Below are 27904 nucleotides of genomic sequence, written 5' to 3'. Positions count from 1 at the left end.
GTGTCTCATAAGCACACACTAGTGCCCCCTTTCAATAAAAATGTTCAAAGGAGTGCATACAGGCTTTAGGCTTCAGGTTTCCGGCTGAGGATTACCCCAACCGAGGATTGCCTATGTTACTGGCTATGAGTGTGTGCATGGTGCTCTCTGATGGACTGCTGTCCCATCCAGGATGTGTTTCTGGGATAGGCTCTGGATCTACTGTGACCCTGACTTGGGTATTAGTGAAGATGAATAAATCAATGAATTAACCAATACCATTTACTGAAACAAAAACCCTAGGAAAATTGTGGAAATCTTTCCATACATATACTCACTGTCCATTATATTAGGAACGCCTGTACACCTGCACATCCATCCATCCATCCATTTTCTGCACCGCTTATATAGCCTAGATATTATACTCTACCAGGGGAGATCCAAGGCAAACCCTGGAGGTGAGAGGCAAACGTGCTAACCACCAAGCCACTCATATCATGTAATTATCCAATCAACTAATCATCTGGCAACGGCTCATTGCATACAATCATGCACATACAGGACATGAACTTTCACATGAAATGTTCACATGAAACATCAGGTTTCAGTATTTCAGCAACGAGAATATATGAGATAATCTGAGATTATTTTACTTTGTATGTTATGTTTGTATATTACATTATTGCATGTCACAAAACATAAATCTGTCATAAAACTGTGTATGATTTCACTTTTAGTATTTGCCAGAGCAGAGCTGAGGCGACAGTGTATGTGTGTGTGTGCGCGTGCTTGCGTGCGTGTGTGTTTGCTCGCATTCTGTACTTCTGAGGCGATTGGCAGTTTTCAAATCAAATCTCCAGTAACTATATTTAGTTAGCTTGACAACCTGTGTGCTTTACAGGTAAGGCAGTGTGTGTTAATAAACTTTAAAACATAAAAATAAAATTAATAAAATATGTATTTTTTCTTTATCGTTACAGAATTTTTTTTTTGATAGAATCATTTAAAAAATCGCTGCCTAACGAACTAGCTGTATGTAAAAGCCTGTAGCTAGCGACGTTAGACAGTATTATGTAGCTAGATAGCTAAGTATTTTACAGAAAACAGCACAGCTACTCTCTTTTAATTACAAAAAAAAATCTCATGAGACGCACTTGGTGGTCTTTCACAGTATGAAATCATTGGAGGACCAAGTTGTGGAAGATGAAGCAGGGTATCAGGATGATGAGGTGAGCTAATTTGCTAATTAATAAACATACACACTGCAATAGCCATGATTATACTGAGCACTCTCAGTCTAATTATACAGTTTCCTCGGCTTCACCAGGAATAGTCACTTTAGTTTATTTCACTTGGGTGCATAAAAAATATTTTATGAAGATTTTGTCATTTCTGTTAAATTTCAGGAATCTTTCTTCCAAGACATTGAACTCCTACAGAAATATGGCATTGTGAGTAAAATGATACTTAATGTTATAATAAGATCAGTTATCACCATGACAGCCTATTGTAATTGTCACTGTGTTCTTCGTGTACTCTTCATAGAACATGGCGGATATCAAAAAGCTGAAGTCGGTGGGAATTTGTACGGTAAAAGGGATCCAGATGACCACACGTCGTGCCCTCTGCAACGTTAAGGGTTTATCTGAAGCCAAAGTGGAGAAAATCAAGGAAGCTGCTGGGAAGTTGCTGGTAATGCTCACTTCCTTGTGGAAAAGTCATACAGGATTTTATCAGGGCTTGTTGGGTTAAGGAATGAAGTGTAGCATCTTGCCTAGTCCTGTGATGTTTTTTTTAATATAGTGTTGATTATTTTTGTTTGCTGCAGATGAGTGGATTTCAGACAGCTTCAGAATACAGTATGAAAAGGAAACAAGTATTCCACATCACAACAGGCAGTTTGGAGTTTGAGTAAGAATTAAATTATAGATAGTCTATCAGTATGTCACTTGCATAATTAAGCATAATTGAGCAGTCTATAATAAGGGTGTACCGATGCATCATGACACGATGCATTGTGATGCGCTGCGATATCAGCGTTCTATTAATTATGCACGTAATGCAGATGCGCTGTTTGTTCACCAGAGGTCCCGCTCTGTGAAGCCCTTAGGCTGTTTCACGCTGAACGCAATACGATAAAGCGAAGCAAATCACAGAATAATGGTGCTTTGTTATAACGGTGCTTGGTTAACAGTGTTACGCGAAACGATTGCTCGGCTTCAGCTAGTTCACGCCTGCCAGATAGGTGACACTGACCGAGAATGCGTTTTACACCTGCACACTAGGTGGCGCAACACACTGTTCAGCTGATCGACCTATCGTCTTTGACTACCGAGAAAAAGAATCACGTAAATGTTGGTGCGTAGCACCACAATGCACACAAACTGTTATGAAGTACAGAAAAAGAAAGGAAATGGATTTGAAAATGGTATTTGGTTGTGACTTTTATCAAAAAGTTCTCAAACACCAATGATAACAAGAACTCAACATCCGTTGAAAATACTTTCCTTCAGTGTTTACACTGGTTCTCACAACAGCTTTCTGTGCTATAGCACCACCAATCTCGCCCCTTCTGTGCAATAGCAGCGGCTCCGGGCACGTAATCTAAAGCTCAAATCTAATTGGACGGCCCGTTTCATCACGGAGCAATGGAGAAAAAATCACTGGTTGAGAAAAAAAATCTCGCTTTGTCGCCTGGTGTGAATAGCTCCAAAGGGATCTATTGTTTAGATTCAAGAGTGTCATCGCGTCGTACATACGCATCGCCTTAATCGCGCTCAGTGTGAAAGGCCCCTTTAGAGTTAAAATAATGGAGAGCCTTTAACGAGAACCATTACCAAGACGGAAATCATCTGCACTTGTGAAGTGACTGATAGCCCTAAAGCTCCAGATTGCAATGACCAACACTATACAATATACATTATACGTTCCACAACCACATTAGAACAGTTTAAATGAGCTCGTATGTCTCTTCAAACAACACCATCTACACACCTCTGTGATCTCTGCTGCCTGAGAACGAGGCCGTTGAAACCTGCCATTTTAGTTTACTTTGGAGCTCTATTTCTGCTTCTGAGCTCATTATGTTTCAGTTGATCGAGTCCCCAGGTCAGACACGTTGTTTATTCAATCAAAACATTTGGGAGAATTTATGCATTTATTTATGTATTTTTTAAGATATTGTTAACCTGTAGAACATTTTGTCTACAATATTAAACCTCTGTTCATAGCATTTTTTTTTTTTACATTTTATACAGACAAAAATGCATATTGTTTTGCATTGTTTATTATACAGAAATAAATAATAATTATTTTCAGTGATAATTTTTCCTCATTCAAATTCTGTAAAATAAATAAATAAAATAAAATTAAATAAATTTTTAGAAACTAAATGATTGGAATCGTGAATGCCATATCGTGAAGAGAATCGAATTGTGACCAGAGTGTATTGTTACACCTCTAGTGTATAATGCAGTAGTGTCTAGGCAGTTATTTGTGTAGCTCTATATTATGAACTGCACACTGAAAATGAACTATTTCAATGATTAGTGATATCAGAGGTCACACTTATTTCCACCCTAACATTTTGGCCTTTCATACAGTTCTGTTGCACTTAAGCTCTGATACAAGCTACAAATAAGGTATGGTATGATATACTAATACATTTTAGTAATAACTGGTCATGGTTGTTGTAGTGTTGCTACAGCATCACAAGACCACATTTGAACGATATAATTTCTATTTATTTATCATGAGCACTTCATCTATTGTCTCTTAACACTGACATAACCTCCATACTATGACGTATTGTATATTATGGAGAGCGTCACTATGTTTATTGCTATCGAAATATCTCTGTAGTGTTACTTTTAACGTTATTGTTGTATACTGTTACAACTCAAGTGTGACGGGATCCCAGTTACTGCAGTATAAGGAAATGTATTGTACTTAGCCATATGTTACAATCCAGGTTTAAAAAAACAACAAATTTCTCTTTAGTAAACTTCTTGGAGGAGGAGTAGAGAGTATGGCGATCACTGAAGCTTTTGGAGGTAAGCTGCAGTTATGCTCTTTTGTCCCCTGTCATTTTTAGCCCTTCTTGTCTGAATTGTTTTTTTTTTTTTTTTTTTTTTATTAATACCTCTTTATGCAGAGTTCAGAACGGGAAAGACTCAACTCTCTCACACACTGTGTGGTAGGTGTCAAAATATCCAGCGATTGACTAGAATTGTGATTAGGTCAAAGAGCTTTCTTTAAATGCTCGCTTATGAGCTGAATCCTTAGTGTCAGTTCATCTCTTTAAAGTTACAGCCCAGTTACCTGGTGAGAATGGATATAGTGGAGGGAAGATCATCTTCATTGATGCGGAAAATACCTTGTATCCTTTTCAAATTGGATTTTTCTTTCTGTGAATTAAGGGTGGGAATCTTTAGACACCTCACAGATTGATTTAATTTTTTATTTCTATAGGCTAAAATCTAGACCCCCCCAGTATCCAACCCCCCACCTGGTATATGACCACATGTTGCTTTTAAGACATCATTTTCTTATGTACTGAAAAGTTTTTTTTCAATTACAAATAGCCTTAAGCCTATGGAAAGGTATTTTAAGAGAGAATAATGACGAATCTAAGAATCTGTCATTTTCCCCCGTCCTCACTGTTAGTGATACATTCTGTTGCTATTAGTGTTTTTGTTCTTAACCTGTAATTCTCAGTCGCCCAGACAGGCTGAAGGACATTGCCGACAGGTTCAATGTGGATCATGAAGCAGTCCTTGATAATGTGCTTTATGCCCGTGCCTATACCAGTAAGACATGATTATTATTGAGCTTAGCTTCTCTTTTATGTTTGATTTGGTAGATATTTTGTGCGTTGCTGCTGGATTTGGCCATTTTAGGTGAACATCAGATGGAGCTGTTAGACTTTGTGGCAGCCAAATTTCATGAAGAGGGAGGTGTCTTCAAGCTCTTGGCAAGTAACAGGAATAGAAAGAAAAAAGAAAACAGACTTTGATCATATCTGTACAATGTAGTACTATGTTATTACTAGTTTAGTACCATACCATTCAACTGTTTTTAACCTGGACCTTTGTTTTGCTTCAGATCATAGACTCCATCATGGCTTTGTTCAGGGTGGACTTCTCAGGTAGAGGTGAGCTTGCAGAGAGACAGCAGAAGCTGGCACAGATGCTTTCCAGGCTGCAAAAGATCTCAGAAGGTCAGTTTTATTTCACAAACGGTCCAAAACGTTCATATTCTGTTGTTACCTAACACACTAACCATGTTCATTTGAGATGATAATATGTCCCAATGAAGATAGTAAGTAAGTGTAAAAATTTTTTATAAAGCACATTTAACACAGAAAAGATGACCAAAGTGCTGAACAGAGTAAAGAAAAGTCAAATAGAAAACAGAATAAAATCAAATAAAGACAGACAATAGACAATAGTAAAAATTTGATTAAAACGCCTGGGAGAAGAGATACACTTTTAGCCTCTTTTTAAAAATGGTAATAGAAGGTGCAAAGCGGATGTGCAGTGGCAATTGATTCCATAGACGAGGGGCAGCGACTGAAAAAGCTCTATCCCCCTTAGTTTTTAAACGGGATTGAGGGACATACAGAAGAAACCTTCAGAAAATTCAGAAAATGGTAATATGCCTCCCCCCAATTATTTTTTTTTAAATAGCAAGTCAAAATGTCTTATTATGAGATCTTATAAATAAAATATAATCAAATATAAAATCAAATAAAATCTAAAAATATCTGCTAATAGAACAAGACTATTTCAAGCTTGGCATTAGTCAAATAGCTTTTACTATGCTTAATAATCATATATTTGGTTTATTGTAGTATTATAATAGGAAACACTATAAATTAGACTGTATTTGTCATGTCACAGCAAACCAGACTACAGTTCCCATCCTGCACTATGGCCTACAAACATGGCTTACCACTTACCACACACACACATGTTCACCTTCTCCAGACCACTAGTTAGACACACCTGTTCCCAATCACACTCACAATCACACTACACTTTAAAAGAGACTGTTGAAACACTATGACTTTGCGTAGTATTGAGTTTAACTCACTTACCAAACGGTTGTCCTTTGTTGTCGTTTCGTTTCGTTTCGTTTCGTTTCGTTTCGTTTCGTTTTGTTTCATGATCTCTGACCTCGTTTATAGTTTCTCGACTCTGATTATTGCCTCGCTCTATTCATGCCTGTTTGCCGATCGCCTGACCTTTTGCATGTTTTTGGACCACGCATTGGATTACTGATTTGGATTTGCCTGCCTTCTTTAATAAACGTCTTTACCTGTACCTGCTTCCTTATTCAACTCCGTTCCCAATCTCGTAACGTGACAGTATTAATAATATTTCCACTTGCTGTGATATTAGTTTTTGCAGTGTACTAAAGACATGAGAGACAAATCCACTAATTGAATGAAAATAAAAACACTGAATAAATAACTCAACCCTTGACTGATCATAATATTTCTGTTTTACTTTTCACAGAGTACAATGTTGCAGTGTTTGTCACCAATCAGATGACAGCAGACCCAGGAGCCGGGATGACGTAAGTATTAAAAGTTTCTCTCTCTCAAACGTTGCTTACGCTACAGATTGTTGTAGTAACGTGTCCGTCCTGCAAGTCCCATCAGTGTAAGCATGACCAAAATACAGTATATACATTGAATGTAAATAGAATAATGTGTGTGTAATGAAGGTGAGGTGTTGAGTGTAGGTACAGCAGCTGATTTCTAACAACTCTGTTAAAGATTTCAAGCAGATCCCAAAAAGCCAATTGGAGGTCACATACTGGCACATGCCTCCACCACACGCATAAGTTTGAGGAAAGGACGTGGTGAAATGAGAATTGCCAAAATATTCGATAGGTAATTCAGTTTTTGGTGCTGGCTAAACTAATATACACTAAAGCCAATAGATAAAATAATAACTCATTAAGTTGTGTGAGATGATTGCTGATGTGAATGCAAATTGAAGACTAAAAAAAAGTTAAAAGGATTATTTCCTCCTTTCAAGCCCTGACATGCCAGAAAATGAAGCTACCTTTGCCATTACTGCTGGAGGAGTGGCAGATGCAAAAGAGTAAGGCAAGAATTTCTCCAGTGGAAACAACACTCATGGTTTGTTAGTAGACACAATATGTAATCGGATCTAACTACAACTGTTTGTTTGTTTATTTATTTGATCTCTACTTAAATGTGTGGGTTTTTTCTTCTTCAATAAACCGTTGGACTTGTTCATCTCCTGAAAATATTCTCCTATGTGTTACTACTACATTTCCCTTGACTTATGCAAAGGAACACACCTGCATTTTGTAACCGAACCTCTGTCTATCTTTATCTGTGATCACCACCGAAAAGAATGTTGACAAATTTCACATTACTAGGTAAACAATTTAATGACTCCTTCATCACAGAGTTATTCAAGTGTAGGTGCTCATATGAAAAAAAAAAAAGTGTAATATACTGTATGATACACTCACTAAACAAACATTACTTTTGTTGATATATATATTTTTCTTATGTGGATATATCACTAATCCTTTTTGCAATAGATCTCATGTATTAGCTCAGTGCCATCTTTTGGTCAAGACAACTGGGACGTATTCATTCATGTGTCACCACGTATAAAGAATCCTGTAGTAATACACAAATGAAATCAAAACATGGGTAAACATGGTGAGCTACAAAACATCCAAGCCGAGGTGGTCCGTTGAGGTGTAGCTTTTTAACAGGCTTGTGTTCGTGCTCTGGAGATGCAATCCTGATTCGAGAAGGGATGATGAAACCCCTGCTGAAGCTTTTTTTCCCCAACAAAGGACCATGAAGTCTGTCTACGACACCTCTGATACTTCATGCCAAAATGAAAAAGGGAGTCAGATGAAATACAAAAACAGCAAACAGAGGAAAGGGAGCATGTAATGTTGGGGATAGAGAATGTTAGCAAATGTAGGTATTTTGGTACGGTGTTTTGAAGAGTACCTGAATCTCTCAAAGCACGTATTACAAATGTTTATAGCTTAATTTAGATAGAACTTTGACAAGAATTAACAACAAAATGTTTGGCAAGAACAATCTTTAACAAGATTGCCACAGCTACTGTCTAAGACTGAAGAAGTGAGTTTGAGAACAGATCTTCTGTTAATTTTCACAGCCTACATGGTGAAAACAGCCCAGTACAGGGGTCAATTCCACCCTACACAAAGTAGTCATATCCCTGAAAGGAAATCCATCCATTTACCATATTATCCTAGCCTGGAGCCTATCCCTTGGCCTTGGCGTACAGGGTGGGGTTGTTGTGGAAATTAGACAACACTCGCAGACTCATCCTCTGAAGGTAAAAAGGTTTATTACAGAAAGATGGTTAATACAGGATAGAATAAAGCAGGATAGGATAATGAGAGCACTCTGAAGCACTTGTGCTGAACCACTACTATATATATGAAAAGCAGAGCATGACACACTTCTGTGTACGGATAAGAAGCGGTGTGAGGCAGTTCAAACAATCTTTGTTTTAGGATCTTGGAAGATGTGCATACGAACCTTGAACAGAAGAACCTGTTTGTGTTTCTGTAAGCAGATAAACAATCTGTTCTGATCTCAGTGACATGACCTAGACTTCTGAGGTGTTATCCTCAGATGAACAGAAAGGGAACAAAACTATTACAAAGTAAAAATGTGTAATTTCCCTCAAAGGGTACACTCTGGACTGAGTGCTAACCCATCACAGGGCACACACACACACACACTATGGACAATTTGGAAATGCCAATCAGCCGACAGTGCATGTCTTTGGACTAGAGGAGGAAACCGGAGTACCCGGAGGAAACCCTCGAAGCATGATCACAGAAAGGAAATGTTTTACAGGTTTCGAGTTTAATTTATAAATATAGTTACACAAACTAGTTAACGAAGGCTTTCTACAAAATGTTTTACAAGAACAGTTCTTAACCAGCTGTCCTTAGAATCGTGTTTGGAGATTTTTAGTATAAGTGTGTTTAAAGTTTTGCAGCTTTTACTGTCAAATACAGTCTGATAATCGCTCACACCACACTATATTGCGTGGTTGACTGTGAGAACTGTTGGTTTGTTGGTTGTTTTCAGAGGTCCTGGTCCACAGTGTCTGGCTTCACACACTGAACCCTGAAGCACTCGTGCAGGAAGCAGGCGCAGTGAGCTAACTGTCCGCGCTGGGGGAGCGGAAGAGCAGCAGGCTCATGCCGTAAATCCGCTCACGGTTCTGCATATAAACACACATATACACACACACACATATTGCCGGTTATCTGGAGCAGTCTAAGACAAGGCGAAGGTGTCAGGTGTAACCGCGTGTCAGGGACGAGCTTTCTGTGCGGCTGTGGCTGTAGTTCGAGCTCGCTATGGACCAGAGAGACTCGGCGCCTGAGAGCTGGGAGGAGGACGATGTGGAGGCCCAGGCCGACACCGAGCTCCAGTCTGCCTTCACCAGCCTCAACGTCAACGCACCAGAGTTTGTACCGTCGTTTGTACCCAGAGCGTCTCCACACAGCACCGGGTCCCACGGTAAACCCACACCCACAACACGGACTCGTATTCGCCGTGCTCCCTGCTCAGCAGCCCCGTTAGAGCAGAGAGCGCTGTAATGGGGTAGTTAGCTTAGCAGCTGCCACGCTCAACAGCTGTCAAGGGTTTTTTTTCTTCAAACGCTGAGATACACGAAACGAAAATAAACCGCGAGGGTTATCGCGCACATTCCCAGGTCCCTCTGTATAATTATTATTCCAGTGTGTAATGAAACCGCTAGCGTGTAACGTTTCGGTTTATTTTGTGTTGGGGGAAAATGGCCACTACTGGCTAGTGAGGTGGCTGGGAGACTACGTCAGCTCTGTGAATGCCAGCGAATAAATAACTGTATAAGTGGAATTAGGATTGTATTATTATTATTATTATTATTATTATTCAAGAGCTGTGCAGAGCTACGCATTTTATAATTCCTTCCTAACCATAAGATATTTAGACTTACTGACTTTCTACAGACTTCTGTGTTTAAGATATGTCAGACATTACCAGCAATGAAGAGAAACACTGTCCAATATGTTCACCAAAATAACACACACAGACACAGCACTGGGATGCCAGCAGGGATTTTTGGCCTCCTGTCAGATGAAGTCCTGTTCCCAAATGTATATTATGTATATTGAGTCCTGTTTTGGCCCCATGTTTACTTTGGGCCTCAGCTCACACACATCTGATCTGATACCAGTTCAGGGTTTCAAGCCAAAATACCAATATTTAGTACAATATATTCAGAACATCCCTATTTTTAAGTGTTTTTTGTTTTGTTTTGTTTTGTTCTTAATTGTAAAGAACTTTCAATCGAACGCTAAATAACTGAGTTAATATCATTAATGTCATTGTTTGTGACTTTAGTACTATTATTGTTTTCATCTATCATTACTATTTGTACATCATATTATACACAGTGTCCCAAAGTCTCCATACATAGGGGAAAGGAACACTTCTGAGCAAAATGTAACTTTATTTACAAAGCATCATCTACATGATTGCCATTTCTTCGCACACACACACACACACACACACACACACACACACACACACACACATATATAGAGTTGTCGCTCCTCCTCAGGATGAACTCATGTGAACACATCTGGTGTTATGCATGTAATTGCATGTTCATCATAGCCTTGCTACACCTTCCTGATCCAGCCATGGAAACGGTTTCAATATGTTCTTCTTTTGTCAAAGGCATTTGTAAAGGCTCAAGTATGAAACATTTTGGAAGACATTTTGCTAAAAATTGTTCATTTCCCCATATTTCTGGAGACTTTTGGGACACCCTGTATATGTGTATTTATGTCTTAGTTATATTGCAGTGTTCATTGTATCATTACGTCGTTTAGATTGCCCTGTATGGATAATTCAAATTTAATTGAATTTTATTTAATATTTTTGCATATTATATGTGAATGTTTTTCATGATCTACATTTAACAGCATGTATCTTGTGCTCTGCAGACATCCGTGAGTACCATACAGTTTAAGATGTATAGTGTTCTCTGTTTAGGTCCAGACCCAGTTACAAACATGGAGATCTCCGAACCAGTAGGTAAGTGTGCTTTAACCTTTAAAACATATCATTATTTAAAGTGAGCAGAACTCATGGCTACTGATGTTTTCCAGATCAGCGAGTGCAAATTAGAGCACTTACATTTCTACCAATTATGGTGGTGTAGTGCTGTCATTAGTGGTAGTTCAGCTATATAGAGGCCAGCTGGAGATTGTACAGCCTGGCTCATGTAACAGTCTGTACACGGTCATGTTTCACGCCTTCTCTCTGCTCAACTCCTGCACCTATAGCCAGGGACTGAAGAGTTCCCAAACAGCAGATAGCCATAACCAGAATAACAAATTTAAGAGTTATTATTGTCTCAGAAATGTGATCAGCATTGAAAAGAAATTGGGAACTTATATCTCATGAGGTTAGTTATTCCCAGGATTGTCCAAGGTCAACAGCTGTGTGCAGGATTACTGACTTGTGGAATTCCACTGATCAGTTAATGAACACTTTGCTTGGTGCTGTTTTGCAGATGGACAATTTTCTCATAGCATTATCATGATAGAGATGCACCGATACAAAATTTCTCAGCCGATAGGATAACCGATTATTCAGAGTGATATCGGCCGATAAAGATAGTTCTGCCTTTTATGCCTTCTTTTAAATGAATAATAATTAATTCCACAATTCTGAAAGAAATGCAAATAAAACTTTATTCTCTCCATTTCAACAAGTTGTTTCACAGTAACTGGTCTCATAAACAGAAAACACATTAATCAAATTAACATTAACACATGAACTCAATTCTGAAGATTAAAGTAAGATTTCTTAACTTATTGAATGTTATTAATTCATATTAACATTGACTGAATTCTAAAAAAAATCCTCCTGTTCGTCTCACATTCACTCACCACAAACAAAAGCATTTCTACTTGCATTTCAACTGGTAATATATAATATAAACTTTTTTATATATTACCATTAATTTGATATGAAGTGTACTACTCTACAAATATATTTTTCTGTGCAATAAGTAAGTCCATTTGACAGTTTATTTAGCGAGGCTTTGAATCCTGCTAATTTAAGGAGCAGAAATATATTATTTTCTTAAAATTCCTGTCTGTCCAAGAGAGTAAAATTGGCCATGGTCTCAGGGAGGGAGGGGTGACATACTCTCTCTCCCCTATCAATCACAGAGACACTTGCCAATCATGTGCATCTGTGAGCTCATGTATACAGAAGTCGGCGGATAGCGCTTTCCTCTGAGTGTGTCAAACACTGTGTCTCTGACCAAATCAGTAGACTCGTGTTTGCCCTGGATTTCACCGTCATATTAACCATATTCAGTATGAAGTTTATATGATGTTTGTAAAGGTGCCACCATGCACTTGTGAACCAAAAAGTTAATTAAATTAATTAAGCAACTCTTGCTAGAGCAATGATTTGTCTGAGTTACTAACAGTTTAACCCGTATTTCCGTTGTGCGGTGCCATTACCCAACTCCCACACTCGCACAGACCTGCTCTACTGGTTAAAATGCAGTGGTAGGTGTGCCTCAGCCCACAGCGTGTCATTTATCTGCTTAATTATGCTGGTTCATTGCAAATAGAGATAAAGCTTTGTCTCCTCAAGCAGCAAACTTGCTGAATATCAGTCTATAGTCCTGAAGCATATTTCGAAGCATATATCTCATTTCTATTATTTTACTGCATATGTTTCATTTTTTTATTCACTTTTACTCTGGTGTCAGCTTTTTTCACCTCAGTAACAAGACCGCATATGTAAATGGATAGGAGACACACTTGGTTATGAACCTACTATAACAAATCAGTTATAGAAAGTTGTCATGGCAAAACGAGCAGAATAACCTACAAAATCTGTGCGTTAACATTCACTGATGTCATTCTGCCTCTTTAGCTGCTGTTGAGAATGGAGAGACAGATACTGCCACAGCGGAGTCATGGGAGGAGAAGGGTGAACCGGATGAGGTGGAGGCAGGAGGTGGGGCTATGGGGGAGAGTGGACCTGTTCGGGAAGAAGCCCAAGATGAGATGATGATGGAGGAGGATGAGGAAATGCCCGCCCCTAAACTTCCTCCTCCTCTCCCAGATGCCCCAAAGAAGGAGCATGTTAATGTGGTGTTCATTGGACATGTGGGTGCGTCTGTGTACAGTGCCTTCATAGCAGCCACTTAATATTTACCCAGTTTTATTATTATTGTTGTTTCAAGACCATTTTATCTTATTATGCTCTCCTTCTGCTTTGTGTTTAAGATGCTGGCAAGTCGACAATTGGTGGACAAATCATGTGAGTTATGCAGCCTTTACATTTTCTGTTTAAACCATGTTAATTAAATGAGCAAATCTGTAAGGTATTAATTCTAAGCTTTTTCCTTCAGGTATTTGACTGGTATGGTGGACAAACGGACCCTGGAGAAATACGAAAGGGAAGCAAAAGAAAAGAACAGGGAGACATGGTAAAAATGCTTTATTGGGTCATTTATGCAGACTTTTTTTTATATTTATTTTATTTAAAGCTGCAGTACTGGACTTTTGCCTTTCTATCACCATCTCTGTTTGAAACATGGAACTGTTACTTGCTGATTTATTTATTTATTTTTCTGTTTACGGAAATGACGTAATCGCGCAAAGGCGTGGTGACGTCAAAGGCCACGCAAACTGACGTTTCCTGCGAAATCCGACCCGACAGCTCAAATTATAAATCATTATTTTACGCTCTCTCTTGGGAATCAGGGTATGGTTAGCAGACAGTTTTGAGCACTGATTTTTTTAATGTACTTGCCCAATAATTGACTTTTGTTCTTTTTTTTAACCAAAAAATGTTACTGCAGCTTTAATGTGTGTGCTGAAAAGTTTGGTATTTACTATTCAAATATTTTGTAGCTGTAGTTACATTTATGTAATAATATTTGAATAACTTTTCTTTACAGGTATCTCTCTTGGGCTTTAGACACAAATCAGGAGGAGAGAGACAAGGGGAAAACAGTAGAAGTCGGACGAGCATATTTCGAAACTGAGAAAAAGCACTTTACCATCCTGGATGCCCCGGGCCATAAAAGCTTTGTGCCCAACATGATAGGTGGAGCCTCACAGGCTGACTTGGCAGTGCTGGTTAGTTTCTTACTATCCTCGATATTTTACTGCTAACAGCTTGGTGCTGTACATCTGATGCTGCGTGGGAGGTGAAATATCAAGGTTGTGTTCAGAAGACTGAATCTCTGCTAGTTTTGCTGAATGTGTTCGGTCTTTATCTTCTTTCAGTAAAATGTCAGGAATGGTTCTTTTGTTCACTTTTGTTGCAACAGACTATTGATTTATCTGTCAGCTTCCCAATCTAAGTGTTTTTTTTCCTTCCACTGTATGTTTTGCAGAGATTTTCAGTCTCGTTTGAGCGGGATTAATTCTTTCTTTCTTTTTAAAAAAAAATCCTGTCTTGCCAGGTTATCTCTGCCAGAAAAGGTGAGTTTGAGACAGGCTTTGAAAAGGGCGGTCAGACCCGTGAGCATGCCATGCTGGCCAAAACAGCTGGAGTCAAACACTTGATAGTCCTCATCAACAAAATGGACGATCCCACAGTAAACTGGAGCTTGGATAGGTAAATAAAGCATGTTTCCATGATGACAGTGAAATGAACAGCATAGCCGTCACAAACTGAATACGAGAGTTCAGTTTAGTGCAAACGTTTTACTATGTTTATGGTCATTCAGTGGCATTTTACTAAAACATCTTTTCTCCATAGATATGAGGAATGTAAAGAGAAATTAGTGCCATTTTTAAAGAAGGTGGGCTTTAATCCAAAGAAAGACATCCACTTCATGCCCTGTTCTGGACTGACTGGAGCCAACTTAAAGGAATCTTCTGAGATGTGTCCCTGGTACACGTAAGTGAAGCTTGTAACACTCTAACTAACACTGTGGCACTGGATTTAGACCAAACATATTCTTGAGCACTCCAACCAAGACTCTGTCTGTTCAGAAGAAATGTGGGATCGATTCCTAGTGATGCCACGCCTGTCCATTTCATAACAACACGATTCAGTTCGTCTGTATTGTGTGGTAAACTTTCTCCTCAAAATTTGCACAGTAATGATAATTACACTGATGGGCATAAATTGGAATTTTAGCTAATAACTCAGTTTCCATTGTATGAACTGTTTATTTATTTATTTATTTATTTATTTATTTATTTATCCCCCCCTCTCCGTTTTAGGGGGTTACCATTTATTCCACATCTGGACAGCTTGCCAAACTTCAACCGATCAAGTGATGGTCCCATCAGATTGCCCATTGTAGATAAGTACAGGGTAAGGCTAATATTTATATTTGGATACTGTAGTGTATTTAAGCGTTATAAATGTAGGCTTGAACTTGTGTGTAGGTGCTGAGATTGTCCTTCAATTTGAAAACAGTGTATTCTGTGAATAATATAGTATGCATTTGTGCAGACAATGTTTTCTGATGTTCTGAGGTGCCATTTGACCAAAAGGTTTCAGTAGACCTACAATACATAACTGAAAGCAGAATGTAAATATTATAAACATTTTAATAGTATTCAAACAGTGAAATTGATTGACAGTTGTAATAGATGTGCTGTAATTACTGCATTAGCACTTCTGTAGTGGACCACGTGGCCCAGCAACAAATCTGAAAACAGGACTGGCCATATCTTGTCTCAGTTTGTGTCACTTTAGTTTCTCTAGAGGTTATCAGTTCATAACGATAGACAAGTTTAGCATACTATTACTTGAAAACAATCTCACAGAGTGAGCTAGTAAGAAGGAGACACAGTGAGTTTGTTGTAATAGCATCATTAAACACAGTCATAAGACTTTTGCTTAATAGGTTTCCTGTAGTAGTCTGAGTAAGGGTTGTGCCTTTTTTATGACTGAATCTCAAAGGACAATCTTCATTAAAGCTCGAGGACGGTAGGTAGGGTGTTATACCCCATCTAGGGAATTTGGGATGTTCCCTAGAAGATGGCAAATGTGGCATCGCAGAGAGTCTGTAATATCACTACACTACTACTGAGGATTGTTATGCTGGTAGAGATGTGACTCCAGCCGGAGACATTATAAGGATGAGTCTGTGTGAACTGCATTTCACATTATAGTAAATAATCAGCTGCCGCCGCCTTTTTCTGTGCAGGACATGGGGACTGTGGTTCTTGGCAAACTGGAATCAGGGAGTATTAGCAAAGCACAACAGCTTATCATGATGCCAAACAGGGTAAGACTAAGTGAAGCACTCGAAGACTGAAATGCTGTTTTTAATTCTGAAGGTCTGTGCGGCTGAAATGTGATGTGCGGTGCGTTTTTTCCAGCACACTGTGGAGGTGCTGAGCCTACTGTCCGATGATGTAGAGACAGATGACGCAGGGCCTGGAGAGAACCTGAAGCTACGTCTCAAAGGCATTGAAGAAGAGGAGATCCTCCCAGGCTTCATCTTATGCAATGCAGAGAACCTCTGCCACTCAGGGCGCACGTTTGACGCCCAGGTAGAAACGCTGATTGTAGTTGCTTGCTGTACAAGCACCTTCCTCTGTTTTTGCCCCATTCCTTGTTCTTAATGGATTTTGTTTTTGTTTTTCAGATTGTTATTATTGAACACAAATCCATTATATGTCCAGGTTACAATGCGGTCCTTCACATCCATACCTGCATAGAGGAAGTGCAGATAACAGTAAGGAACTGGCTTTCTCCTTGTTGCATGAATGAAGTGCTTTTCTTTATTTATTATGTAGTAAATAAATACTTCTGCTTAAAGGCCTTAATCTGTCTGGTGGACAAGAAGACAGGCGAAAAGAGCAAGACGCGTCCCCGCTTTGTCAAACAGGACCAAGTGTGCATCGCCCGTCTCAGAACGGCAGGAACGATCTGCTTAGAAACGTTCAAAGACTTCCCGCAGATGGGTCGTTTCACTTTGAGGGACGAGGGTAAGATCTCATAACTTGGATCAATAAATCCTTTGAGTCTGTACTCTGTGTACACTGGGGTGAGATTGCCAAAACTATTCATTTGTTAACTAGAGAAGAATATATAAATCAGTGGTTACCAACCTTGTTCCTGGAGATCTACCTTACTGAAGACTTTCCCTGCATCCCAATTCGCCTACTATCCATCCTAAATAGTATCCGGGATGAGAATTAGCGTGTCCCAAATCGTACTATGTTGAAACGAGTTTCCCAGAAGTACCTGGATGCTCTACTATTTCCGGTAAATTTTCAAAGTGTGGATCTGTGGACCCTTTTCTTCAGCGAACGTTTCCCACAACTCCTAGTGTGAGGGAGGAGGAGTTTTGTGACTGTTTGCTTTGTCAAATTCAAGGACACATTTTAGAGAGGTGCAAATGAGTTGTGGAAAACAAATCAAGGCAATGATGAATTAAATGTTATAGTATAAATTATATAAGGAATAATGAAGAAAAGCTGAAAGGCAACGCAGAGTTTTTTTTACGGTGACTGCATTCTCTTCCAGGCATCAACGTATTAGTATGTCCCAGTATGTGCATGCATACTCTTTTAATACACTCTGGCCAGGGTTGAGCCTTTCCTGTACCTGGTGGGAAACCTCAAGGGGAAAACTAAGGTTGCTGCTGGAAGTGGTATTAGTGAGGCCAGCAGGGGGCGCTCACCCTGTGGTCTGTTTGGAGCCTAATGCCCCAGTATAGTGACGGGGACACTATACTGTAAAAACAGCACTGTCTTTCGGATGAGACGTTAAACCGAGGTCCTGACTCTCTGTGGTCATATAAAATCCCAGGACACTTATTGTAAGAGAGTAGGGTGTAACCCTGGTGTCCTGGAGAAATTCCGTCATTGGCACTCTATCATGGCCCCCTAATAATCTCCATCTCTGAATTGGCTACATCACTCTCTTCTCTCCACTAACAGCTGGTGTATGGTGGGCGTTCTGTCGCACTATGGCTGCCATCGCATTATCCAGGTGGATGCTACACACTAGTGGTGGTTGAGGAGATCCCCCACTATGTAAAGCACTTTCAGTGTCTAGAAAATTGCTGTATAAATGTAACTAACAAAAATAATAAAAAATAAGTATGCCAGTTGAGACGCAGAGAAAAGCTCCAACCATAATCTTGCCCACCTGACCATTTAATCATTGCCTTAAAAATTCCTGATCAACTAAAACAGGTGTGTTAGGTTTTGGTTGGAGATGAAACCTGCAGGAAGGTAGATCTCCAGGAAGAGGGTTGGTGACCACTAATCTAAACGATATTTTATTGTAATGATACTGTCTTGGAAGTCTCAATGATAAACTGAAAGTGTGGTAAATGCAGTTGTACATGAATGTGTGTCATTTCTGTTTGAAGGTAAAACGATTGCTATTGGCAAAGTTTTGAAGTTGGTGCCAGAGAAGGACTGAGTCCACACCGAAGGACTGATCTGCTGCACCAAGGGTTAGGGGGAAGGCTGCAGCGTCCTACCAACTGGATTCGTCCAATCTGCTCCATTCTGTTATTCTGGATAAAACTAAGAGAAACATGTGAAAAAGGACAATATCCAAATGACAGTATGTTTTAAGAAGAACAATAAAAAAAAAAAGCTCAGTGTGACGGCTTTCTCATATTGAGAGCTCAGCTATGCCACTCATGTAGCCCAATTTTAAAGCCAGCCCATTTCCACAGGCCCATATTCAATGACAAAATGGATGCAATCTTCTTATAGACTATTGGGATTTTTAACTGCCCTCTTGTTTGAAGGATGAAGCCATTCCTTTGTTAACTGTCCTTAAGCAATCTGAAACTGACAATGCACATAGATTTTCTGAAAATAAGAGCTCAAATGTTCATCAGGGTCAAGCTTGTATGGACAATTATAGATGTGTAATTGGTTAAAGGTGACCTTGTTTCTGAAGTCTAACTCCACCAGCACTGAAATGGGGTCCGTGCATGTAATCAGTCTGTATCATTGCCTTCTTTTCAGATCCCGTGTTTGTACAGTTTCAGACCGCTTGAGGACATGAGCACAGGAACAGCATGGAACCTTCCAAAGTTATGTTAAAGCTTTGGTCATGTCTGATTTCTCTTTGCATATCTGATATCTTTCTGGTCTTCTCCTAGATCAGATCATTAGTGCATTCTCTTTGAAATCAGTACAGTTGCGATAAGGACTATGCGCATGTATTTCAGTAAATGACTAGCTTTTTTTTTTTTTTTTTTTTTTTTAAATAAATACACAATTTCAGTCAAATATTAATGATCATTGTAGCCTGCTGTAAACAAAACTAAACTGGATCAGGCTTCTACACACAATAATTAGTCATTGCTTATCCTAAAAAAATTGTACTCAAATAAAAAAAAAGAACTGTGATGTTACAGTTTCTCACACTACTCAGCATCTGATCCAGATTTACGTACTTCTGTGGCGATGTCAACATTAACTATCCAACAAAATAAAATCATAAATTGATCATTTCATCTTTTTTGTTGGCTATGTATGCTTATTGAATTCATGTTATCCCTAATCAGACATGTTTGTCTATTAAGTCCTTCAGCTTTGGGCCAAGATGTTGCTCAAAAGGCTTTTACTTTAATATAGATGAATGACAAATTAAAGTGTCGTAGTAAGGTGCTCCACCATCAACACCATTCCCAAGATTCCCTCAGTTGATGTTTTGATGACGAATGGACTAATTGGACATCTTTGTCATAGGCTGTGACACAGTATATATTCATCCCTCTGCGCTGCTGCCACATGACTTCTTGATAGTATAACTGCATGAATGAGCAGGTCTTCCTAATAAAGTAGTCTGGGAACCAGTTGCAAACTGGGATATATGTAAAGGGAAATTGCAGAGAACAAACTAACATTAGGTGAAGGTTCTCTGAAGCCTGCTGGATTAGTGCAAGACTCCAGAGAGTTTCAAATAACTTAAAGTTTACCAGAATATCCTCAGAAGAACTGGGCTACTGCAAAGTTCCTGAAAGTTCAAAATATTTAAAAGATATGAGAAGGGTTGAGGAACAGGCTCTGAACAACAATGTATAATGAAATGTGAATGTTATATTTATGTAAAGAAATCTTTGCAGGAAAACCAAATGATCTGAAAAGATACGTTCTTAAGACTGTTTGAGGAACCAAAAACAAACGTTTGCGAAGCCAAGACTTGTTAGCTGGGATATCAGGTGATATGAAGGGAATCCACATTATCTCGTGAGACAAATTAACTGCGGCTGCGTTTATTGGGAACTTCGTTGGGAACCTAGGCTTTGTCAAACCAGCTGCCTCATCCAATGCGATTGAAGCTTTTACTGGGCGTTTGTTCGGACTTTTATTTTGAAACTTGCTTAACGTTTCCGGAATTCTGTTCTGCTGGCTCCCATTGCTGGAGATTTGAAACTTTTACAATTTACTTGCCAACCGACTACGTGTGGCTTTAATTCATTTAGAACTCGTTCAGTTAATCTACTTAATTATTAAAACAAACTGTAGTGATGGCGAGTAGAACCTGCCTGAAGAGTTAAAGGTTTCCAGCCCGCTGTGTGTTAAAATGGTAGTGCTCAATGGCGGCCCCTAGTGGTCAAAGGAATGTGTGCTTATGTAACACGTGACAGTATTTTAGAAGACAGTACTGTCTATTAAAGGCCAATATGACATAAATACTTAGTCATATAAAGGAATTCTTAAATATATATAAGAGAGAGGTGTGTGTGTGTATATGTGTATATATGTGTATATATATATATATATATATATATATATATATATATATATGTATATGTATGTGTATATATATATATATATATATATATATATATATATATATATATATATATATATATATATAGTATATGTATATGTATGTGTGTGTGTATATATATATATATATATATATACATATATATATATATATATGTGTGTGTTAGTGAAGTATTCAAATCTAGGAACAGTGGCAGTGTTTCTTTAAATGGACAGTGTTGAAATGGTGATGAAATGCTTGTTTAACTGGGCAGATATTTTAATTTTAATATAAAATTTATTATTATTTATTATTTAATAAAATAATTTAATTTTATTCCTGCTAGCTTCATCCCACAATACTACCACTGACAACAACCCATACATTGTATGGGAGAATTGTGACATTATACGGTATATATCTATCTAGTATCTATATTTTTGCTGAGACTTTTGGGCTAAACAGTGGCATATAAATATAATACATAAGGACTACATAAGGACTATAGGGGTGGGTATAACTGGCAATATTGCCAGTTATTACATGGCAGTTATCTAAACTCTGTAATAACACAAATGGAACAAGGGGAATTATGTTGTGATAAAAAATCCAAAGTAAATTAAAATAATTTAATATTTTACCATCTTCAAAGTATATACCCTTTTTGCCTAGAATTTCCAGTAATGCATTCTTGTCATTTTCTCAACCGATTTCTTGCAGAATCTCCCTGAGATGTTTTTTAATCAGTATTAAAGCTGTTAATATAATTGCCCACCTATGCTGGACATTTGTTTGGCTGCTATGTCACTCTTAGTCATCCATTAAAAAAATATTATTTTGTAAATAAAATGTTAGTTTTCTAATGAAAGAAATGAATATGTTGGCACGATTATATTTTTGTCTATAACACGGATTTCAAACATTTAATCACACACTTTCAGACTTCTGAATATATCCCCCCCCTTTTTTTTTTTATTAATAATTACATCTCACATCTTTACATTACATTAGGAATTGATTGTGTGTATGTGTGTGTGTGGCTGTCTGGGAGTGAGAGCTTATTTTACACACCAAATTATTGAGGACCCCTGGGCGCCCCCTGGCGGCCCCCAAGGTGGGCCTTTGAAAACCACTGCCCTAAAGCATACGGAAGTATTTATCTCGCGCATGCGCATTGTAGTTCTACCACACACGTGTAACATGGAACCTGCAGCGAGTGATCAAGTTCCCCTAGACCTTCATCAGGTATTATTCTATAATTTTTTTTTCTTCAAAAATAATCGATTAAGCACGTGTATGTTTCTATAATTGTTATTTTTGTTTGTTTTAAAGGGCATATTAGCAATCTAGTTAAATGAACCGAAGCCTTGTTGTGCCATGTAGCTAGCTCGCTAACCAGGCGTGTTTATTGCATGAATCGCCGGTAACTAGCATTTCGCCCTGTTCAGGTTTATTGCAATTTCGTATACACATCTCTATTTTTTTCTTCTGAAAGAACCAAAAAAAAAGTGTCGAACAAGCAAATCCTTTATTTTAGTAATGGAGAAGTTAGTACGTAGCTGGTAGTGGAGAAGTTCGCTTACTATCGAGGACTGGAGGCTTTAATTCAGTGACTCATTCTAATCATGTAATATAATTACAGTCATTAATGTAAGTCATCTTTTCTAACTTGGAGTTTTCTTGGATGGATTTTCAAGCATAACATGAGACTTAGCAGTAAGAGTAAGTATGAAAGGCCTGACTACAAACACCATGATGTGGCCACCATTTTACCAACAAGTTGCTTTTGGGTCCTAACACAAAATAAACTGTCTTTAATTTTCATTTACAAAAGTATCTTGGATGTGCATCTGATCCACACAGAAGGATAAACAAGAGTATGTCACTGTAATATTACTAAAATAACAGTAAAGTAAAAGTTACCGGAACATATGTTCAATTCAATTTTATTTGTATAACGCTTTTTACAATAGACATTGTCTCAAAACAGCTTTACAGAAATATCTAAACACAGGATACAGATTTTAAGTGTGTGAATTTAAGCAAGCTGGTGATGAGGAAAAACTCCCTAAGATGTTAAGAGGAAGAAATCTTGAGTGGAACCAGACTCAGAAGGGAACCCGTCCTCATCTGGGTAACAATAGATAGTGTGAAAGTGAAAGAAAGTTCATTATGGGTTTTATATGAAGTCTGTCTGTTGAACTAGTCCACTGTTCACTAAAGAAGACCTGAGTGCAAAACTGCATGTGATAATTGCAGTCCTAAGGCCATCGCAGCAACCATAGTCCCAACAACCACAGCGAGAACATCCATGTGGAATTGAGGTCCAAAACCATTTCCATGGTACTTTAAGCGGTACCGTCCTCAGCGATCTCCAGGTTGTGGCCTCCAGTTGATGAGCGCTCCATCCAGAGGTAGGGCATCAGGATGGATCAGGCAGGTCCGGAGAGCAGAAAGGGTCAGGATCACTGGCATCTCCATAAAATCATGTGTGGCTCGACAGGTGGAGAGAGGGAGAGGGAGAGATTGTTATTGTTGTAAGACTGTGTACTTTGCGTAAAAGAAAGTCTACTCATGGTAAGCTTGAGTAAACAAATATGTTTGTCTGAATCTGTCTGTCTAATACAATCATAACTTTAAACTAACAAAGTGACTTTATATCCAAAGATGAAATCAGTGTAATCTGTATTTTGCAGTAAGAGCAGTTGTGAGGCTCTGGTATATGACTGTCTGGTTTAGAGATATTAAAGATACTGAGTGAAGAATTAAACTAGTATTATATGTATGTGCTGACAGAAATGTACAGAAAATATCCCTCTCTCCAAATCTAGTCAGTTATCCAAGCTGGGTCCTATCTGAAGTTTTTCTTTTTGAGTGTTGTAATGGAGCTGTGAGGCTGATATTGCTTCAAGAGAAATAAGTTTATAGTTACCACATTAGTGTTGTGCAAACTGCATGTTTAAAAAAAAAAAAAAAAATTTATCATCACACACTTGCCTGAACACACACAGAGTAGATAAGTCATGTGAAATAGACCCAAACTACGTGATTGTGTGAACTTGGACCACTTTTCCACCGCATGGTACGACTCGACTCGCTTTACTTTGGGTGCCATCTTCTACTCGTCTTCACGCAGGAATAATGTTGTATTATTGAAGCCCAAATTCCGTTCACTGAACATGGACCCTGTTAAGGATGTAAAATAACTGCGTTCTACAACCTACGTGGTGCTCGATATGATCAAGTTAGATTCCGCCGTTACAGGAGTGACCTCGATAAACGCCGGTTGGGAAATCGGTAACATGCGAGATGTAAAACTCTAAGATAGAAACCTTTGTTGTCATTTTATCTGTAAAGAGAGAAATGATAGATAATTTTCAAGTAATAGAATATCACCATACGCAAAGTATGTATTAAATGACCAATTTATTCAGGCGCACTATACAACCACTCTTTAAGGAGAATTCCCTGCTCCCTCAGCACGTCGCTCACATTTAGTATCAGTTCGGCTCGCTTGGGACCTCGACCGAAATGGTACTAAAAAAGTACCAGGTTCTACCCACAGTGGAAAACCCCCAAAAAGCGGGCGGAGTCGAGTCGAGCTGTACCGTGCGGTGGAAAAGTGCCACCGGTCATGTGGTTCGCCTGTTAGCTACAATAGTCCTGGAGCTCTAGTACAGATCTCAGCTACATTTAGAGTAAGAGAAACATTATTTCAATTTATTTACGTACAACTATTCGTTTAAATGTAGTCTGTACTAAACTGCCGATGGTTTTTTTTTTTTTAAACTCTAATGACTGATACTTGAGCAGCCCAGTTGCTCCAGCAGGTTGATTTACTGTAGATTCACTATAAACGTTTCATGAAGGGGGGACACGCGTTATAAAACAGCTATGCTCTTGTGGATTGCAGGTGAAGAAAGCTGTACAGGCTTTGCTGGCTTATTTGAAGAGCACCTCAGGCCAGACGCGTCTTCTCGACGAAACACAACAAATCTGTCTTCTTCTTACATTTTGGAAGATCCCCAAACAAGAGCAGACCATACGCATGTAAGTTCCGCTTGGCCTTTTTTCCTCTCAAATATATTTCACATCGTGGGTGAACTGAACTCTGTGCATGTGTGAATCAGCAGGCATGCCATCATGGCTTCCTTAGCTGTCTTGTGGCATACAGATTTCCACAGGTTTTTTTGAATCTCATTAAGCTGTTTATTTGAACCAACGTCCTGCTAATTCCCCCAGTCCTCTGCCTCACGCGCTCCACGACGAGTCTACCGAGGTTTGCCTCTTCACACGGGATGAACCCAACATGACTTCTGATCAGACAGAAAGGTTCTACAAGACATTACTCACACAGAGCGGGGTCAAGTGTATGCCTCAGGTATGGCGTTTTTCATTTGTAGTGTGAAATATAGGCTAAAACAATTGGCACTCCAGCAAACCCTGTCCTCTTTCATTGGTGGATCTGGGTAAAAGTAGTGCAAGAGTAACTCTGAGTATATCCAGATGAGCTTCTGCCACTGTTGGAGCTCGTCCCTACAACCTCTGAAACAATGGCCGTGGTTCTCATTTCCAGTCCTAAAGACCTGCACATTTCTGTGATGCCCCTGCTCTAACACACCTTATTCGAGTCGTCAGTTAATTCCTGAGGCTTGAATAATGCGTGTGATCCAGGTGTGTCGGAGTAGACAGAACACTAAACTGTGCAGAGCATCCAGTCTCCAGACCTGGCATTGAAAACCCCAGACATTTGAATGGATTGGGATGAAGGTGATGTTTTAAATATCCGACTTGATTTTCGCACATTTTTGGTAGGTGATTCCTTTCAAAGTACTGAAGACTGAATACAAGCCATTCGAAGCCAAGAGGAAACTGCTCGGCAACTTCAACATCTTCCTGGCAGACGCACGCATTCGCCGCCGTTTACCTTCGCACATTGGGAAACATTTTTACGAGCGGAAGAAGTAAGATGATCTACGGGCTTAGCTAAAGTGTTTCACTTTTATTCTGAAGGTTTGGTCCATTGTGCTATAATTTGATTAGATTTTGTACTCAATACAGTTAACTGGGGTTTGGTGACCCCTTCACTGAAGAGAATAACAAACAGTCTAGACAGTTAATTTAGACATGAAACTAATGTCTTGGGACACAATGGGCCACATCTCCATACACAACATGTGTACCGTCCACAATTCAGACGGCAAAGATTCGTTTATTTTGAATGTGTTTGGACTAATATATAGTGGTAGCTGGCAGAATTATCTGATGCCATCAATCTTCCAAAATTTCCCGGATAACTAGCCGCAAAATGGCCTCTGTTATCCACCACCATTTTTTAGTGTCGTACCCGTACCCAAACCCCCCCCCCCCCCCACACACACACACACACAGCCCTCTTCCGAACATTGCAAACACTTTCAAACATTGCAAAGCCAAAGCGTTTCCGTTCACCACAGGTTATGAGTCCAACTATAGTTAGAATAATGCTTAGTGAGCTTCAGTCCAAGTTTTGTAGGTTTGTCCCAGGTATGGCTTTTTAATGCAAGCCTAGAAAACAAAAACTACCTCTTGTGGATTTTTAGCCAGTTTTGAAACATGATAACCCCGGATGCAGTAATGAATGGGGGCGGTATATCCATGCGTCGTCATTCTGGCAAATTCTTAACTCTGTAATGTTATCAAAGATAATAGTGTTAGTGTAATATTAGTTTTATACAGTGTATATTTGTGTGCTAATGATTCGACAGTTAAGTAAGTAACTTAGAGAAGCTTGAGGTTCTTGCAGTATTTCTGTAATTGATGTAACATCACTGTATATCTTTGATATTAATACTCTAGTTGTGCATTTCAGGGCTCCATTGTCTGTGAATCTGATGAGCAAACACTTGGCCAGAGATTTGGATAGGCTCGTTCAGGGCACAACCCTCACCATCAACAAAAAAGGCTCCTGTTGGTAAAGCCACAGTTTCCTGTTTACCGTCAACAAACGGCACTCCAGCAAACTCGATCCAGCTGCTTTGGTGTTGGGTCGGGGTTACCATGGTGCCAGAGTAACTCAGAGTGTATCCAGATGAGTCTCTGTCCATTGGAGCTTGTCCCTACAACCTCTGATACACCAACATTTCAATTAGAATTTACTTATTATCATCTGTCCTAATTATTAACGAGTTATCCCCCCCCCCCCTTTTTTTTTGGTTAGCCTGGTGCGTGTAGCACACTCGGGGATGACTACAGATGAGATTGTTGAGAACATAGCCACAGCTGTTAGCACCATTTCAACAAAGTTACATTTGGTGAGTTCGGGTTTTTGAACCTAGAATGTCTTATATTGTTGTGTGTTGGATGGTGTGATTCTTGTCTTTTAACTTGGACATGTACTCAAGTCCCTGATTGCTTAAATTTTGAACAGAAAGGAAGAAGCATCAAAATCATCCACATAAAAAGTCACACCTCAGTGGCTCTTCCCATCTACACCTCTGACCTGAGTCACCTGAAGGTGCTGGAGGAGCAGCTGAAGGAAGCCAGATTAGCAAAGGTAAGTACCTCCTTGATTTAGTTGCAGGAAAATATTCAGATTATTTTGCAGTTGCCATGGGGATGTTCTCAGTATAGTTTAGCTTGAAGCCATGATTAGATATAGCATTGTCCTGGGAATTTCTTGATGGATGTTATATGGTCATAAGCATTGCCCTCAAACTGCCTTGCCTCTTTATACAAAAGAATTAAAGCTCGAATATGAGCGAAGAGCACTGCATCAATGCTAACTAAATTATATCTACACAGGAGACGAAGAAGAGCAAAGAGAAAGCTGGTTTAAAGGTGAATCAGGATGGTGTTAAAGAAGCAGTAGCTGAGAAGGATGTCGAGTGTAGTAGTGGTGACGAAGATGATGAGGAAGAGGAGGAGATCCCACAGCTGGTGCCTATGGAGTCCCCTAGAAAAAAGCGTAAGCTGAAGGTCAGTGCTCTAAACTGTTTACACAGACCCTGTCCACATATATGGATAGTTTTGAAAGTGTAGATTTGACCCCTACGTTTAAAACTAATATCCATCCACAAGCACATCGTTTTCGAAAATACCTCCATCCGAACTGAAACATCATTTAAAAATAATAATTTGAAAACA

At 39.0% G+C, this 27904-nt stretch overlaps 3 protein-coding genes and 2 non-coding genes across 6 annotated transcripts in view; all 5 read left to right on the top strand.

Moving 5' to 3' along the window:
• rsl1d1 (ribosomal L1 domain containing 1) overlaps nt 1-27904 on the top strand; it is a 43883-nt gene that overhangs the window by 14678 nt on the left and 1301 nt on the right. The window contains exons 2-9 of the mRNA XM_017484427.3: nt 21981-22024; nt 24693-24829; nt 25022-25160; nt 25595-25743; nt 26631-26732; nt 26979-27072; nt 27189-27314; nt 27563-27736. Of these exons, the coding sequence (XP_017339916.2) occupies nt 21981-22024; nt 24693-24829; nt 25022-25160; nt 25595-25743; nt 26631-26732; nt 26979-27072; nt 27189-27314; nt 27563-27736 (965 nt within the window). The remainder of the gene's footprint in view (nt 1-21980; nt 22025-24692; nt 24830-25021; nt 25161-25594; nt 25744-26630; nt 26733-26978; nt 27073-27188; nt 27315-27562; nt 27737-27904) is intronic.
• Nucleotides 785-7260, top strand: dmc1 (DNA meiotic recombinase 1). Its single transcript, NM_001200385.1, is given in 14 exon segments — nt 785-880; nt 1151-1208; nt 1386-1430; nt 1525-1671; nt 1808-1890; nt 3979-4031; nt 4133-4174; nt 4285-4357; nt 4696-4787; nt 4878-4951; nt 5083-5197; nt 6498-6558; nt 6761-6877; nt 7026-7260. Coding segments are annotated over 13 exon segments (1029 nt in total). The 5' UTR covers nt 785-880; nt 1151; the 3' UTR covers nt 7096-7260.
• gspt1 (G1 to S phase transition 1) lies at nt 9148-19517 on the top strand. Of its 2 annotated transcripts, none has more exons than XM_017484259.3 (14): nt 9148-9550; nt 11075-11116; nt 12983-13222; nt 13339-13372; nt 13464-13541; nt 14016-14196; nt 14526-14680; nt 14825-14965; nt 15295-15388; nt 16230-16310; nt 16405-16578; nt 16674-16763; nt 16848-17016; nt 18411-19517. In XM_017484259.3, exons 1-14 carry the CDS (start codon nt 9388-9390, stop codon nt 18461-18463), a joined length of 1695 nt encoding a protein of 564 aa, XP_017339748.1. In that variant the 5' UTR covers nt 9148-9387; the 3' UTR covers nt 18464-19517. The 2 variants fall into 2 exon arrangements, with proteins under 2 accessions (XP_017339748.1, XP_047015373.1); XM_047159417.1 differs by having other exon boundaries at nt 9419-9550; nt 11061-11116.
• LOC124628851 (small nucleolar RNA SNORA55) lies at nt 25208-25335 on the top strand. Its single transcript, XR_006983578.1, has one exon. It is a non-coding gene; the product is annotated as a small nucleolar RNA SNORA55 (small nucleolar RNA).
• Nucleotides 26769-26897, top strand: LOC124628850 (small nucleolar RNA SNORA55). Its single transcript, XR_006983577.1, has one exon. It is a non-coding gene; the product is annotated as a small nucleolar RNA SNORA55 (small nucleolar RNA).

Source organism: Ictalurus punctatus, chromosome 13, assembly GCF_001660625.3.
Source record: "Ictalurus punctatus breed USDA103 chromosome 13, Coco_2.0, whole genome shotgun sequence".
NCBI lineage: Eukaryota > Metazoa > Chordata > Actinopteri > Siluriformes > Ictaluridae > Ictalurus > Ictalurus punctatus.
This window is presented reverse-complemented; position numbering and strand designations above follow the sequence as displayed.